General features: G+C 47.2%; 1 protein-coding gene and 1 long non-coding RNA gene across 3 annotated transcripts in view; one reads left to right on the plus strand and one right to left on the minus strand.

Moving 5' to 3' along the window:
• Positions 1-13257, minus strand: part of SLC13A4 (solute carrier family 13 member 4) — a 42385-nt gene that overhangs the window by 11701 nt on the left and 17427 nt on the right. For both annotated transcript variants that reach the window (XM_001499950.7, XM_070265902.1), the window contains exons 3-9: positions 12825-12961; positions 10729-10901; positions 10209-10263; positions 7408-7447; positions 6520-6597; positions 4581-4765; positions 905-1024 (exon numbers count right to left, since the gene is read on the minus strand). In XM_001499950.7, the coding sequence (XP_001500000.2) occupies positions 905-1024; positions 4581-4765; positions 6520-6597; positions 7408-7447; positions 10209-10263; positions 10729-10901; positions 12825-12961 (788 nt within the window). The remainder of the gene's footprint in view (positions 1-904; positions 1025-4580; positions 4766-6519; positions 6598-7407; positions 7448-10208; positions 10264-10728; positions 10902-12824; positions 12962-13257) is intronic.
• On the plus strand, positions 2423-6885 carry LOC138923918 (uncharacterized). The gene is made up of 2 exons (XR_011438272.1): positions 2423-2651; positions 5122-6885. It is a non-coding gene; the product is annotated as an uncharacterized lncRNA (long non-coding RNA).

Here is a 13257-nt window from a genome sequence, read left to right on the forward strand (position 1 = left end):
TTACATCTTACGGACTTGTGCAAGTATATTTATGGGGGGTTGTTTCTACAAACTTGTCTTTTACATAATTGAGAATCAATGTGATGTGGCATATGGGTATAGATGTTTATATATTTGTGTGTTGCACACACACATGTGTGTTTGTTTATCTGTCTAGGGACAAGGCTTATCTGGGGTGAAAGTGGGCGCTGAGTTTCTATTAGCATCACTGGAAGTATAGAAATATCCAGCTATCATTGAATTGACAACAGTCTCTGAGTTATTAAAAAAAAAAAAAGTAAGCTCAGACAACATTCCCTAACCAATGGGAGTGTTGGGTTCCACGGACTAACAGCAAAACTTTGTATATGTCTTCCCTTTGAGTGTCTGAAGCTGATCAACTTTGGAGTAGTTATTGGTTGTGAAGAAAAGGCTTGCTAAGCAGATTAGTATTAGAAATAATAGTGCAAGAGGAATGTCTAACATCATTTTGAGGGACATAAGCATATTCCATACAATTACTAAGTATAAATCACTCATGTCTATAAAATTTAGCCTAAGGCAACTTCTACTTGGAGTCATATTTCTTTAGAAGTTAATTCAAATTATTCTATGCTTTCAGAGAAATGAAACTACATTAAACACTCTCCAATTCAGACTTTTTATAAATCGGATAGTTCCTCTAACCAGTTAGCTGTAATTAAGAACATTTCATTGTAGAGCTTATCACTATAAGTCCGTGTAGGTTTGGAGTGTCTAGAACAGACAATGCCCGACTCCCTGTGCAGACCACTGCGTTCTCTTCAGAGCATCCTCAATGGTTACTCAGCAGCTCCCCCTTGAGTGGTGCCCTCCAGGGCTTGTGTCATGGCCTTGGACAGACAGGGGAGCCTCAGTGCCTTGCTGGCAGGGCCCTGGGACTCACTTGCAGCCCAGGAACAGCCAGTGCATCCAGAACCAGCTGACCACCAGCATGATGAGGGAGATGGGAAAGCTGAAGAGGAACCAGGTGCCGAAGTTGACCACCTCTGCAGCTGGATACTGGCTAAAGGGGAAAGAACCAGGTCAGTGATTAGAAAAGGGTGAATTTCCATGTGGTGTTTTGGGGATAAAAAGTTAAATGCTCCTTAAGAAGACATACAGCAGAGCTAACGGTAGAGACAGTGATAACAATATGGTGAAACATTAGCTAGAACTCACGTTTTTGATAGGTGCAACTGTACAGAACCCAGCCAAGAATTATGAAGTAAGCTAAAAAAGGCATCTAATATCATTGAACTGTGTATAGTTTGCACTCAGGAGAATCACTCGGGGTCTGTTTGCTCTTAATTTACGTAAAGATGGTGGTTAGGTTTACTCATCTGGTTTTCAAGACAGTAGACAATAGAGAGGGCAGTCTGGTATACATTGTTTCTAAAGTCACTGAAGGAATTTGAGTTTGTTTTTTTTTTAAAGATTTTCTTTTTTCCTTTTTCTCCCCAAAGCCCCCCGGTACATAGTTGTATATTCTTCGTTGTGGGTCCTTCTAGTTGTGGCATGTGGGACGCTGCCTCAGCGTGGTTTGATGAGCAGTGCCATGTCCGCGCCCAGGATTCGAACCAACGAAACACTGGGCCGCTTGCAGTGGAGCGCGCCAACTTAACCACTTGGCCACAGGGCCAGCCCCATGGAATTTGAGTTTTGACTGGAGGAAAAAGGGTGCCAATTCTGGAGAACTTTGAACTCTAGAGCCTCATGAAGGTTCCAGGTGTTGACTGTGTCCATATGAGAACCATGACTTGGAATCTCCACATCTTTTGTCAACATCCGCTTCTGTCTTAGGGTGCCAGGGAAGTTGCTCAAAGGATGCCTCATTCATCATCAGGCAGAGCTGTCACCCCAGCCCAGGTGTTTACTGGGGAGCCAGATGGACCACATGTGAGCCATGACTTTAGCCTAGACAAGACCTGTGTTTCTTTTCCCTTGGGCCCTTCTTGTGGGACTGGGCACAGAACTCCTCTAAGGTGGGAGGAGACTGTGCCCCTCTTTTCACGCTAGGCACTGCCTGGAAAAAGAAGGGCCAAGAGCAAGATCCCCTACAGAGAGAATGCAATGGAAGGACAAGATGCAAGAGTGTTTCATCTTCTTTATCATCACAGGAACATCCACTCTTTTGCACTGTGCCCTGGTTTTGGACTTGCCTTTACTAACACATGCCTCTTGGAGAAGTTACGACAGCTCGTGCCCTCCCTAAAGGCCAGAGTGGGTCACTGATAGTGGGCACTGGGAAGAAGGGCTTTTGGAGCTAGGAGGACACCCGGGGGCATAAATCATTCAGTAACTTACTATGGGCTGCCCTGGGCTAACAGTCATAAAGTCTGTTGCATCATCTCTTCTCTGTACATAAAAGCCCAGGCCCTGCTCCTGGACCCAGGAAAAGGAATGGACTTTTAGAATAGATTAAATAGACTTTTGTGGATAAATGTGAGGGCCTAATACCATTTATAGCACTTTTAAAAGTGAGAATATATATACTGACTGTAACAACTAATTTGTAGATTTTTGAAACACAGCCAAAGTGAACTTTGGGGGTGGTCTGTTTGCCAGTGCCAAGAAAAACACCATGGTGGTACCTTCAGACCAGTGGGGATCCCGTGAGCCTACCTTCCTTTCCTAGAATCCCTATTGTCCAGGTAAGTTACAATTATGACTAAATGTACCATTTCATGACCCAAGAAGGAGACTAAGGGAATATGAATTGGTTCAATCACAATATGAACCAGAAATTAGAGGCAGAAACTCAGAGTAACGTGGTGTGAGAAGTCTCTGAAGCTCAGGTCCCGGGGATTAGGTCTTAAACCTTCATTGAGCCTTCACCCTCCCTCCCACTCTCCTTCCTCCCTTTTCCTTCCTTCTTTCCTTCCCTTTCCTGCTAAAATGAAAGGTGTGTTTCTCCTCTTGTCCATGATTAATTTCTTCACTCTGCCTGGATCTCATCCCTTCTTGCTTTCTCAGCGACATCACTCTATCAATCATCTCCTCTCTCAAATCTTTAATTTTCTCTCATCTGGAATGTCCCTATCAGCATTTAAATATCTCCCATCTTAAAACCCACTTCTTGACCCTTTATTATCTCCCTTTATTCTCATCCCATATCTTTCCTTCCCTCCACAGCCAACTCTCCATTTCGTCACATCTGTCTTACTCCTCAGCTCACTGAAATTTGGCTTCTTTTCCCACCACTTGATCAAATTGCTATTGCCTAGGTCACCAGTAACCTCTAAGTCACCAGATCTAATGGACGCATTTTCCCCCTTATTTTTGCTTGATCATTCAGCAACTTTAAACAATGTGGACCACTCCTTCCTCCTTGAAACACTTTCTCCCTTGGGTAGAATGACAGGAGATTTTCGTCTTTCTTGTCTGATACCACATTATTCTCTCTTTGGTAGTGTACTTTAAATGTTCAAGCCTAATTTTTATGCTGCCTGCTCTACTCACTCTATATGTTTTCCCTGAGTGATCTTCACTCTTGTGGCTTCAATTTCCACATGCATGCCACCAGGACTGACACCATCTAATTTGTGGGGCCCAGTGCAAATGCAAGTATGGGGCCTCTTGTTCAAAAACTATTAAGAATTTCTGGATGGTGATAGCACAGCATTAAGCCAAGTGTAGGGCCCTTCTGAGCACGGTGGCCCTGTGTGACTGCACAGATTGCATGTCTATGAAGATAGCCGTGCAAGCTACTGACTTCAAATCTATGCCTTCAGCCTAAAAATTTCTCTTGACATTCAGAGCTGTATTTCCACTGGACGTCTCAACCCCTACGTCAATAGTTCCTCATCTTTCCCCTCATTTAGGTCAAGGGCAACTCTTCCCCCAGTTGCCGAACCAGGAGCCTGAGACTCAGACTTGGGCTTTCCCTCTCTCAGGCTTTTTCTCATTCTACCAAGGCCAGTCAAGTCCACCTCTGAATCTCTCTCAAAACTGACCATTCCTCCTCCCCACTGCCACTGTTGTCCAGGCCACCATCAGCTCTCTGCTGGGCATCTGCAGCAGCGTCCTAAATTGTCTTCCTGCTGCCTGCCTTCTCCTTTCCAAACTATTTTCCATTTTTTAAATCCAGAATGAGTTTTCAAAACTGTAAGTCTGATCACCTCACTCCGTGCCTGAAATTCTTCAAAGGCTTCTCATGACCTTTCAGGTGAAGTCCAAGTTCCTTAATGGGCCTTGTGGTCTGTGTCCCCGCCTCCCTCTATCATTTCTCTTATGTGCTCCACTCTCTTGCCTCTGAGCCCTCCTGCTCACTGTTGTCTTTGTCTGAAAAATCTCCCTTCATCTACTTTACTTCAGCTCATGCTTCAGGTCTCTACTTTCATCAGTGTTTTTTCGGGAAGGCATTTCCTCCCTCTGGACTGGGTGAGCTCCCCTAGCAGGGCTCTCCTGGCAGAATCTCGCCCTTTCCAGTCCCATTTAACTGTAATGACTTCATCGTCTCTTTTCCTTCTGGTATGGAAACCGTTCTATTATCATTTTCTGCTGTATCCTTAGCACATGATCCTGTGCCTGACACATAGTGGGTGGTTAGTAAATACTTGCTGACTGAGTGAATTACTTACTTGTTGAAGTGTTCCAAGAAAATGAGGCTGGTGGAGGTGCCAATGATGGTAGTCAGGCCCCCAATGGTAGCAGCATAAGATATGCTCAGAGAAAGGCACTTGCAGATCATTTGGTCATGCTGGGACTTGTACTTTCTGTTGAGTTCCCGGTTCCTGGGCCCAGGGGTCAGGACTAGTGGCTTTTCCTACCAAAAGAAGATCAGTGAGTCTCTCCAACACAGCTTGAGCTGTCTGGCACTCAAAGCATGAAAAACAGGGGCCCCCTGGTGCAGCGGCAAGGCTCTGAGCTTGGGTGTCAGAAAGACAAGTCCCAACCCCAGTTCTGCCATTCACCAACTTGGGTGGCCCCACCAAGCTGCAGTTTCTTTTTGTGTAAAATAGAGAAAATCCTATTTTCTCTGCTAGACTCTTGTGAAGAGTAAATAAAGTAATATATGTAAAGCATTTAGAACACTTCTTGGCATTTAACAAATGGTAAGCTATTATTATTTTTGTTGTTATTAATATTAACAGATTGTTCTGTTTTTTGCTTGAACTCCAGTAAAACTGGCTATTCTCCACTTTGTGTTTGAAGATCAAATAGAAGATGGTTGTTCTATCTGGAGTTAAAATGACAGTCCTGATTGGGAGATGACTAAAAAATAAGGCTTGGATTACAAAAGGAATCTACCTTTCATTGGGTAAGAGGGTCAATGTAGGAAGGAAAGGTCCTCCCTTCCTTCCTCACTTTTTCTTCCTTCTTGCCCATTGCCTTTCCTTCCCCTTGCACGTAAGCCTTGCCATGGTCCTTGCAGGCTCTTCTTGGTCCAGATGATGGCCTTTCAGGGTCAGAGGCTGCTGACCTCTGGTCATAAGTATGGACTAAAGAAGCAAGTGCCATCTGCCCCTCCAGGCCTGCCTCCCCTCACTGAGTCTTCATGAGACTAGGAGCAGTCTGGCCCAAATGTCAGCAGGCCAGGTCATAGGAAAACCATGGGGAAGAGGCCACCTTGCCACATTTCTCAAAGCCCTGAACCACTGCCCCATCTTTCTAGGAGGGCCCAGGTAAGTCTGGACCCTTCCAAACCTTCCTGAAAGATTCATCAATTATCAGAACTGGAAGAGACTTCATAGATTCTCTGGTCCAGTGGTTTTCTACAGTCTTTTCTTCTAACGCAGTTTTGCATGGACCGCCAATATATAAAACATAAATGTAGTGTTTCATTGGCATACATCTATTTTGTAACTGAAAGCAGATACATATGGTCAGGGAGATGTGGACTTGAATCGAGAGGCTCCTCTCACTAGTTCTGAGGCCTTGGGCACGTGATGTCATCTCCCTGCCTCATCTGTAGAAATGGAGTTCAAAATTGCTACCTCATTGAGTCAAGACTAGAGAGAAAATGCTTAGCACAGTGCTTGGCATATAATAAGTGTTTAATAAAAGGTGGCAGTGATTTATGATGATGATGGATGTTAAATAATCGAGATTATTTTGATGATCACAAAAATTTGAAATCAAGGGTTATAAGTGATAGTTTCAATTTTATACCTTACAGCTTCAACATCTATCTTACTTCTGCATTTTATTTCAGTGATATAGTACCAGGAAAATCCTTATTTGCACAGCAAAGCAGTTGCCTTAAAATCTCAGAGTACTCAAAATATTTGCAATGTCCCTGAGGCACTTTTAAGGAATAGTTGAATACCTCTGATCTAGACCAATCCTCAGCTTTTATGCTTGAAGAAACTGGGGCTCAGACGGTAGAATGACTTGCTGAAGTCAACAGCGAGTTAGACATTTTATCTCCATGGCACACGCAGCCTGGACATGTATGTGGATAGAGTTCCTGGTGAGAGCTCACTAGCCTGATGGCCTCACAACTTCAAGACCAGTGGCCCTTGGGAAGCTCAAGGCATTTCATGTAGGAAACAGGGTCAGGAGGTGCAACAGCATTACCTGGGATGGGAGCTGCTTCTTGCCCTGGTGGTGTGCAGTCTTGATGGGGTTGGTGATTGTGGGCACACCGTTCAGGTTCTGTCGGGACAAAGACCATCACACTATCAGGAAGAGGATGTGGTGGGGCTTAAGAAGTACCACCAATCGTCCCAGGGGCGCCCCACACCTCAGCACGGAGGGAATCAAAGACCAGAAGCCAGAGAAAGCGTGCAGTTGTGAGCGACCCCAACTGTGCCTGCCTCCATTTCACAGCTTCCCGTCCAGTTTGGGGTCAAGGACCCCATTGGAAGTGGCTTTTGAAACTTGGCAGAACATGGCTCTGTCCTTATAGAAGAGCTTGACTTTGGAATGTTATTAGCTAATAAAGAATCCTCCATTTTTTCCTTAACACAAAGAAAATGGAAAAAAAAAAAAAATTCACCATAACAACGTCCACAGTTTGGACTGATTAAAGTCCATCTGTTTGGACTGGTGAAGAAGAGATATAAAACCAGCTTTGGGGGCAGCAGTGTGTAGGTAAACTTTGCTTTCTCCTATAAATGTGTCCCTTTTTATTACACCATTTTTGCAAATGGAATCCCCACTGCAAGGAATCCTAAGGGTGAATCTGTGGCTGTTGAAAATCTGGGTGGCTGAGTATTGGATTTCCATGAAAAAAGGCGATCCTGTACTTTATGTGGCTAAACCCACTGGGGTTTAGAACTACCCAGGCCCTCATTAGGGGCCCGTCTAGTCTTCTTTATGTCCAGGCTCGTGTGAGCCCCTCTCTGTTCTCACATCAGTGGAGGCTGCTGGGCTCTAGGACAAGCTGCCAGGCATCTCTGTCCCTGAGTTATCTTGAGGGACTCTCAAGTGATCCCAAAGCACAGAAAGAACCCAAGGCCATACCTTGCTCTGCACCAGAGAAGTGAAGTCTGCAGTGGATGTGCTGGAACAAAGCAAAGGAAATGAGAGAACAAACAGTGGTCCAGACTTCCTGAGATGAGAATTCTCCCCTCACATCAGTGTTTGGTATAGTGACCTCTCTAGGTTCTGGTGTTCCAGGCTGCAAAGAAGAGGAATCTCACCCTAGTCTTCCTCGCCTTCTGGACATGCTGTGAAGACTTGTGGGGACAGGGGCCTGCTCCTTCCTGAGGCCAGGGCAGCGCATTTCCTTTGAAGTGATACTGATAAGTATCCTAATAAGAGCTAACATGGAGTGCTTAGTAGGTGCTGAGTGCTCAAATATGGGCTTTAATCCTCAGGACACTGTTAATCCTCATAACAGATCGATGGTGCAGGTATCACTACCTACATTTACAGAGTAGGAAACCAGGCAGAGAGAGGTTACTAACTTCCTGAGGGCACCGGGGTGCTAAGTGGTGGCTCCGGATAGGAACCTGTCTCTGCCTGGACAGTCTGGGACCCTGACCACGTCTTCACTGGCTGACGGGGTCAAGGTCACTATCTAGAAAGAAAAATTTGTGAAAGGCTTATCTGATCCCACAGGAGCAGGGAGGCCTCTGACTGCACGTGGTGAAGGGTGAGTGAGAGAAGATGGGGGGAATTTCTGATGAGAACCTGGACCTCAGGGTGTGGCAGTCAACCGCGTGCTGAGTCCTTCCCACACCTGCTGGTCTGTCCCAGTCTTTGCCTTGAATAGAGAGACGAAGGCGAGGATTTAACTGTCAGCATTACTGACTTGCACTGAGTACTACACTTCCATTGTGTCTTAGTTCTGAGGACAGTGGGTGCTACGAGCTCGCCCACTGTGAAGACAGAGGAGCGAGGTGCTGGACACACGTGCAAGGCCTGGGGTCCTGTGGCCATCACCCATCTCCAGCTACATCAGGGGAGGATAAGGGGTTGAAGGGGTTCACAGGGAAGCATTCTTTGGAGAGAGTCATTAGTCTAGGAGGAGTAGAGTGTTGTGACGTTTCCCATCCCTCCTTCCCAAGTCGGTGAGGAGGGCAGGCAAGGAGCCCCTCAGACAGCACGGGAGGAGCTGGCCGCCTTGGAGAAGACTGCCATCCTCATGCCGCCAACAGCCCCGGCTCCCACCAGCACCTGGCTGAGAGAGTTCTGGGGACAACTGAGCTCTTGCTTTGGAGTTTGGGGCATGTACTTTTGTCTGGAGAAGAACAAAGAGACCAGTGGGTGCTGCCTGCGAGGCCAGAGTGAGGAGGAAAGAGCCCTGCAATGGGAGCAGCCTGTGCTTTCAGTGCTCAGCAGGGCAACGGTGCCGAGTCCTGTCATGGCTGGACGCACAGGAGGATAGCTGGGCTAAAGCCATCTTGAAAAGATGCAAGAGGCAGAGGCGACAGGAGCAAAGGGGATGTGGGCAGTGAGCCACCAGAGCCCAGAACCAAAGGGAGGCTCAGTGGTCCTCCCGGAACGCCTCACCACCACCATCAGGCCCTCGGCTATGCATACGTGGCCTCAAGGGGACACTCCAAAACCCTGAAGGTAGGTGCCCAACAAGTGAAAGAGCTGGGGTCTTAATCTCAGAGACGGCACCAACCCCACTCTGCAAGACCTCTGGCCCAGACCCTTTTTGCCCCTTTATCTTTCCTGCACCCTACAGCCTCTGCCCTAACCCTGGAGACTCAGAAGCAGCCGAGGCAGTTGTGGGCGGGAAGAGGAGAAGAGGGGGCGGAGGAAGAATGAAAGGGGAGGGGACTCAGTTTTACCTCTTATTCTGCAGACCTCGGCTGAAGGGGGTGGGTGTGAGCAGGAGAGGAGCGGGAGGAGCTTTGGATGAGAGACTGAAGCTTTGATGTGAGTCTGGACTAGACTGCTGAATATCTGAAAGTGAGATTTTTCTAATATCTGAAAGGAACCAGAAGAACTCTGGGATCTGCCTGAGATATCATCAAGGGCCAAGGAGGGAAATCCAATATGCTGTGATTGAAGACAGTGGTGGGAAGAAAATAAAGGCATTTCCTGATGGCCCCCTGCTGCGTCCATCCCATTAGATAGGCTGGTTTCACTCAATGTGAATCCTCCATTTTTTATGAAAAGGCCAAATTGCAAAACTGAGCTCTATTACAAATCCGGCTTTTAAAGTGTAACATTCATCATGGTTCTCCTTGCAGACTACACCTTGACAAGATTCTCCATAAGAAATGAGCTGTTAAGATCTGTTTCACATGAATGTTTGAGATTGTATTTCTCATTTTTCAGCTTCTTTCCACCATCACATGACTGTCTCACCAGCTGTCCTCTAATCTCCTACCTGTCACCTAATTTTTCTTTGCTGTATCTAACAAGACCAAATCTACTAAGACCATATCTAATATGAATAAAATCCTTTGTGATTCTCTAAGAATCTCCAGTGACATCTGTTATGCGAGTATTCTTCCATTAATAGAGTAAACATATTATTCTCCTAAGGGGGACATCAATTTAGATGAAATTCTACTTGGGAGACGTATGGATAGTTGATGTACCCCTTCAGATTCAGTTGTAGTCATTTTATCTTTTCTCTCCTCACTGCAACACCCTGTGGGTAAGGGAGCTGCCCTCAAGATCTTGGCGAGTGGCTCCTGGGTGTGGAGAGGAAATTGAGGCAGGAGGAGGTGGTAATGTGGCAAGATGTGAGCTTGACCCATACATCTAAAAGAGCTGTTTAGGGGATCCGGTCCTAGCTTTCCTGACCCCTGGAATAGACTCAGAGAGGCTCTCTCTGGGAGGAGGGCAGTCATACTCACTCTTCATTGACAAAGATGAGTTCCAGAGAAGGTTGGCTGTTGTTTACCTCAAGACCTACAGTAGCAAAGGAAAGCAGGAAGTGAGATCCGGAGGCTGGAGCTTACCCTGTGAGTCACAGGGTAGTTCAGGGGCTCAGGGGCTCAGGGCCTAATGGGGAAACAAGGGCATGAAGGCTCCTGCTAGAGGTGTGGTGCATGACGACCCCCCTTCCCTCTGCTCTGAGGGCATGGCGGGCTCTTGGACACAGAAAGGCCCAGGGTTTTGTCATAGCCTTTGAGCGTTTGGGGAAAGGAGTAGTGGTGACCGCTGTAAGTGGGGGAGGAAGGAAGAGTGGGAATGGGGGCCACCGGCAAGATCAAGTTCCCAGGGCTGGTATGGGATAGAGGGGAGGGAAGGGGACACAGTGGAAGGTGAAGGGAGGGTCATAGGTGAGGGGGTGGTGGTGGGGGCACCGAGCTGGGCAGTGTCACAAGAGGAGGATGGAGGAGCAAAGGGTAGGTGAACTCCAGCAAACTGTACTGATGGGCTCAGCCTCTTCGGCGCTGGAGTTGCCGGCCACGAGCTGCTCCTCCTCAGCACTGACCAGCTCCTGCAGCACGGCCTCCACGATGGGCATCACCATGGCGGTGGTGGACGTGTTGGAGAGCCACATGGAGAGCAGCGTGGTGCAGCACATGAAGCAGAGCAGCAGCCTGGAAGGCAGGGAGGGCCGGTTGAGCATGGGCAGTGTGGCCATCTCCCAGGGCCCAACCGCCGACCTCTCAGAGCTCCTTCGAGGCCTCCTCCAGACCACATGGTGCTGGCCTAGAGAACTGTGCCTGGCATTTCTCCAGAAAATCAGGTTTCTATGTCATACAGGGCACCATTCGGCTTTGTACTCCCAGGGCTTGGCACAGAGTAAACATTAAATAAATATTTGTTGAATGAAGGAATCATACTTGATGGGCTACTGGCCTTAGCCAGAAAAAAGCCCTTACTCAAGCAAAGGATAGCTTTGGTAGGAGGCTCACAGGGTGTGGACTTACTGATTGCTTGTCTCTCCTGTGCACATTAGCTTGGTGATGGTGTGTGATTTTTGTGTATAAGGGAATTATTTTCTTTTCCCTTGCACCCAGCAGTTCCGTGAGTACCATTACATTCCTTGTTTTGCAGCCAAGCCACTGTCGTTATTAGTGACCAAATAGAGATGAACACATGGAACTCACAGTTCCGCCCACTACTCGTCCCACGGTCAATATGCTGAAAGTATAGCCCCCAAAGTCACAGAGGTGTCCCACAGCACTGTGTGCCTTTTTCGGCTGGTATCTTAAGAAGTCAACACTTGGAGGAACACACTCTCAAAGATAACTCTCAAGTGACTTCTCTTTGACTTTGAAAACATGCAATGTGTGTTTGTACAGACTCGGTTCTTATTTCCATGAGATAAGCCAACATAAAGACTACCTGTGTTTATTATTTTAGGTGGAATCATGGACTTTGCACAGTTTGAGGACAGCATACTTATCATGTGGATTGCGTCCGGGTAGGCCAGAGTCCTGATGGTGTTTTTGTTTAGGCTTACCATGACATGAGTTTGTCTGCCCCTGACTCGCAGGGCAAAGACAGCACCACTGGGTGGAAGCTCGCTGGGGGATGATGTAAACAGAGATGAGTGGAAACTCAAGGGGATAAAAGTTCTTGAAGATAGTACACCGAGGTTTTAAAGAGCCACAGAGTCCCAACGCGATGTGAGGAAATGCCATTGTGTGCCCAGGAGGTTGAGTGTGGCGTACAAGATTACTACTGAGTGAGGGGGTGAATTACAATAAGCTCTAGTTAAGTGGGAGATGGGAACATCCTTTTAAGCATAACCTGTATTCATCTAAATGACTGATGTTGAAAACTAATACCATATTATTTATTTACACTATATGGGACTCCCGAAGGAGTCAGGGCAGCTTACATAAAATGTTGCAAGAAGGTTGTAAACTAGAAGGAGGTGAGATAGATATTCCAAATGGAAGATAAGAGTGGGCTATCCAACCAAGCAGAGGTGAAGTTAACACACAACTGTCATCTTGACTTTCCCACCCACCCTCCAAGGCTGGGAATCCCTCCGCTGGCCTTCAGCAGAGAGAAAAGAGGAAGCAGCGGAGGCCACGCGGTACATTGCTGACTCTGGGTCAAATGCAACGTGTCTAACAGGTCTATGGTCTGAATCAATGACAACAAAAACTCAAGGGAGGATGGGAGAGAACCTCCACATCTCCTTAAATGACAAAGGAGAAGACACCACTTCCGTGTCCAACTTGCTCCCTGATACACCGGAAAAAGGTTGGGAAACAATTTACGTTGGTCCATCTTGTTTTACCGAATGAGACCCTAGTATTTTGTAACCTGCTGCCCTTGCAGTCTGGGTTGCTCAGGTAAGTTATTTAGATTGTGACAGTCTAATCTGTCACCAGCCCTCTCACTGGAGGAGGAGGCCAGAGCCTGTGGCACTGGTGTCATCCCATCCCCACTGGTAGAAAAACAGCCTGAAGTGGATGTCCCCCTGTGGCCCAGGACCACTGTCCAGGTGGCCCACTGGGAGCTGTGGGGACGCACTACGGCCAGGCACTCCGAATGCAACTTACATGCCCGGCTTGGCTCCGGCCATGATGACCATGCGCAGAGCGATGCGCTTGTGCAGGTTCCACTTCTCCACGGCAGCCGCCACGCAGATGACGCCCACCAGCAGCAGCGTGGTGTTTTTGAAGTACTCGGCCGCCACCTGTGGGAGGCCAGCGCAAGTTACCCCCTACCCAACCCAGGGCCCAGTCCTGGTCGGGAGCATAGGCTGTGCCCAACACAACTCATTCTCAACCGGATGCTGGCAGACAAGCAGCCGGGAGATGAGGGCTATTAAAATAGCCAACTCGTTTATATATATATATATATTAAAATGTTAAAAAATTTTTATATACACATCCATCCATCCTACCTTGGACAGGCACTGTGCTAAGCACTTCACAGAAATTATTTCATTTAATCCTGCCAGTAACCCGAGAGGGTAGATATCTTCTTCTC

The sequence above is a fragment of the Equus caballus genome, chromosome 4 (genome assembly GCF_041296265.1).
Source record: "Equus caballus isolate H_3958 breed thoroughbred chromosome 4, TB-T2T, whole genome shotgun sequence".
NCBI lineage: Eukaryota > Metazoa > Chordata > Mammalia > Perissodactyla > Equidae > Equus > Equus caballus.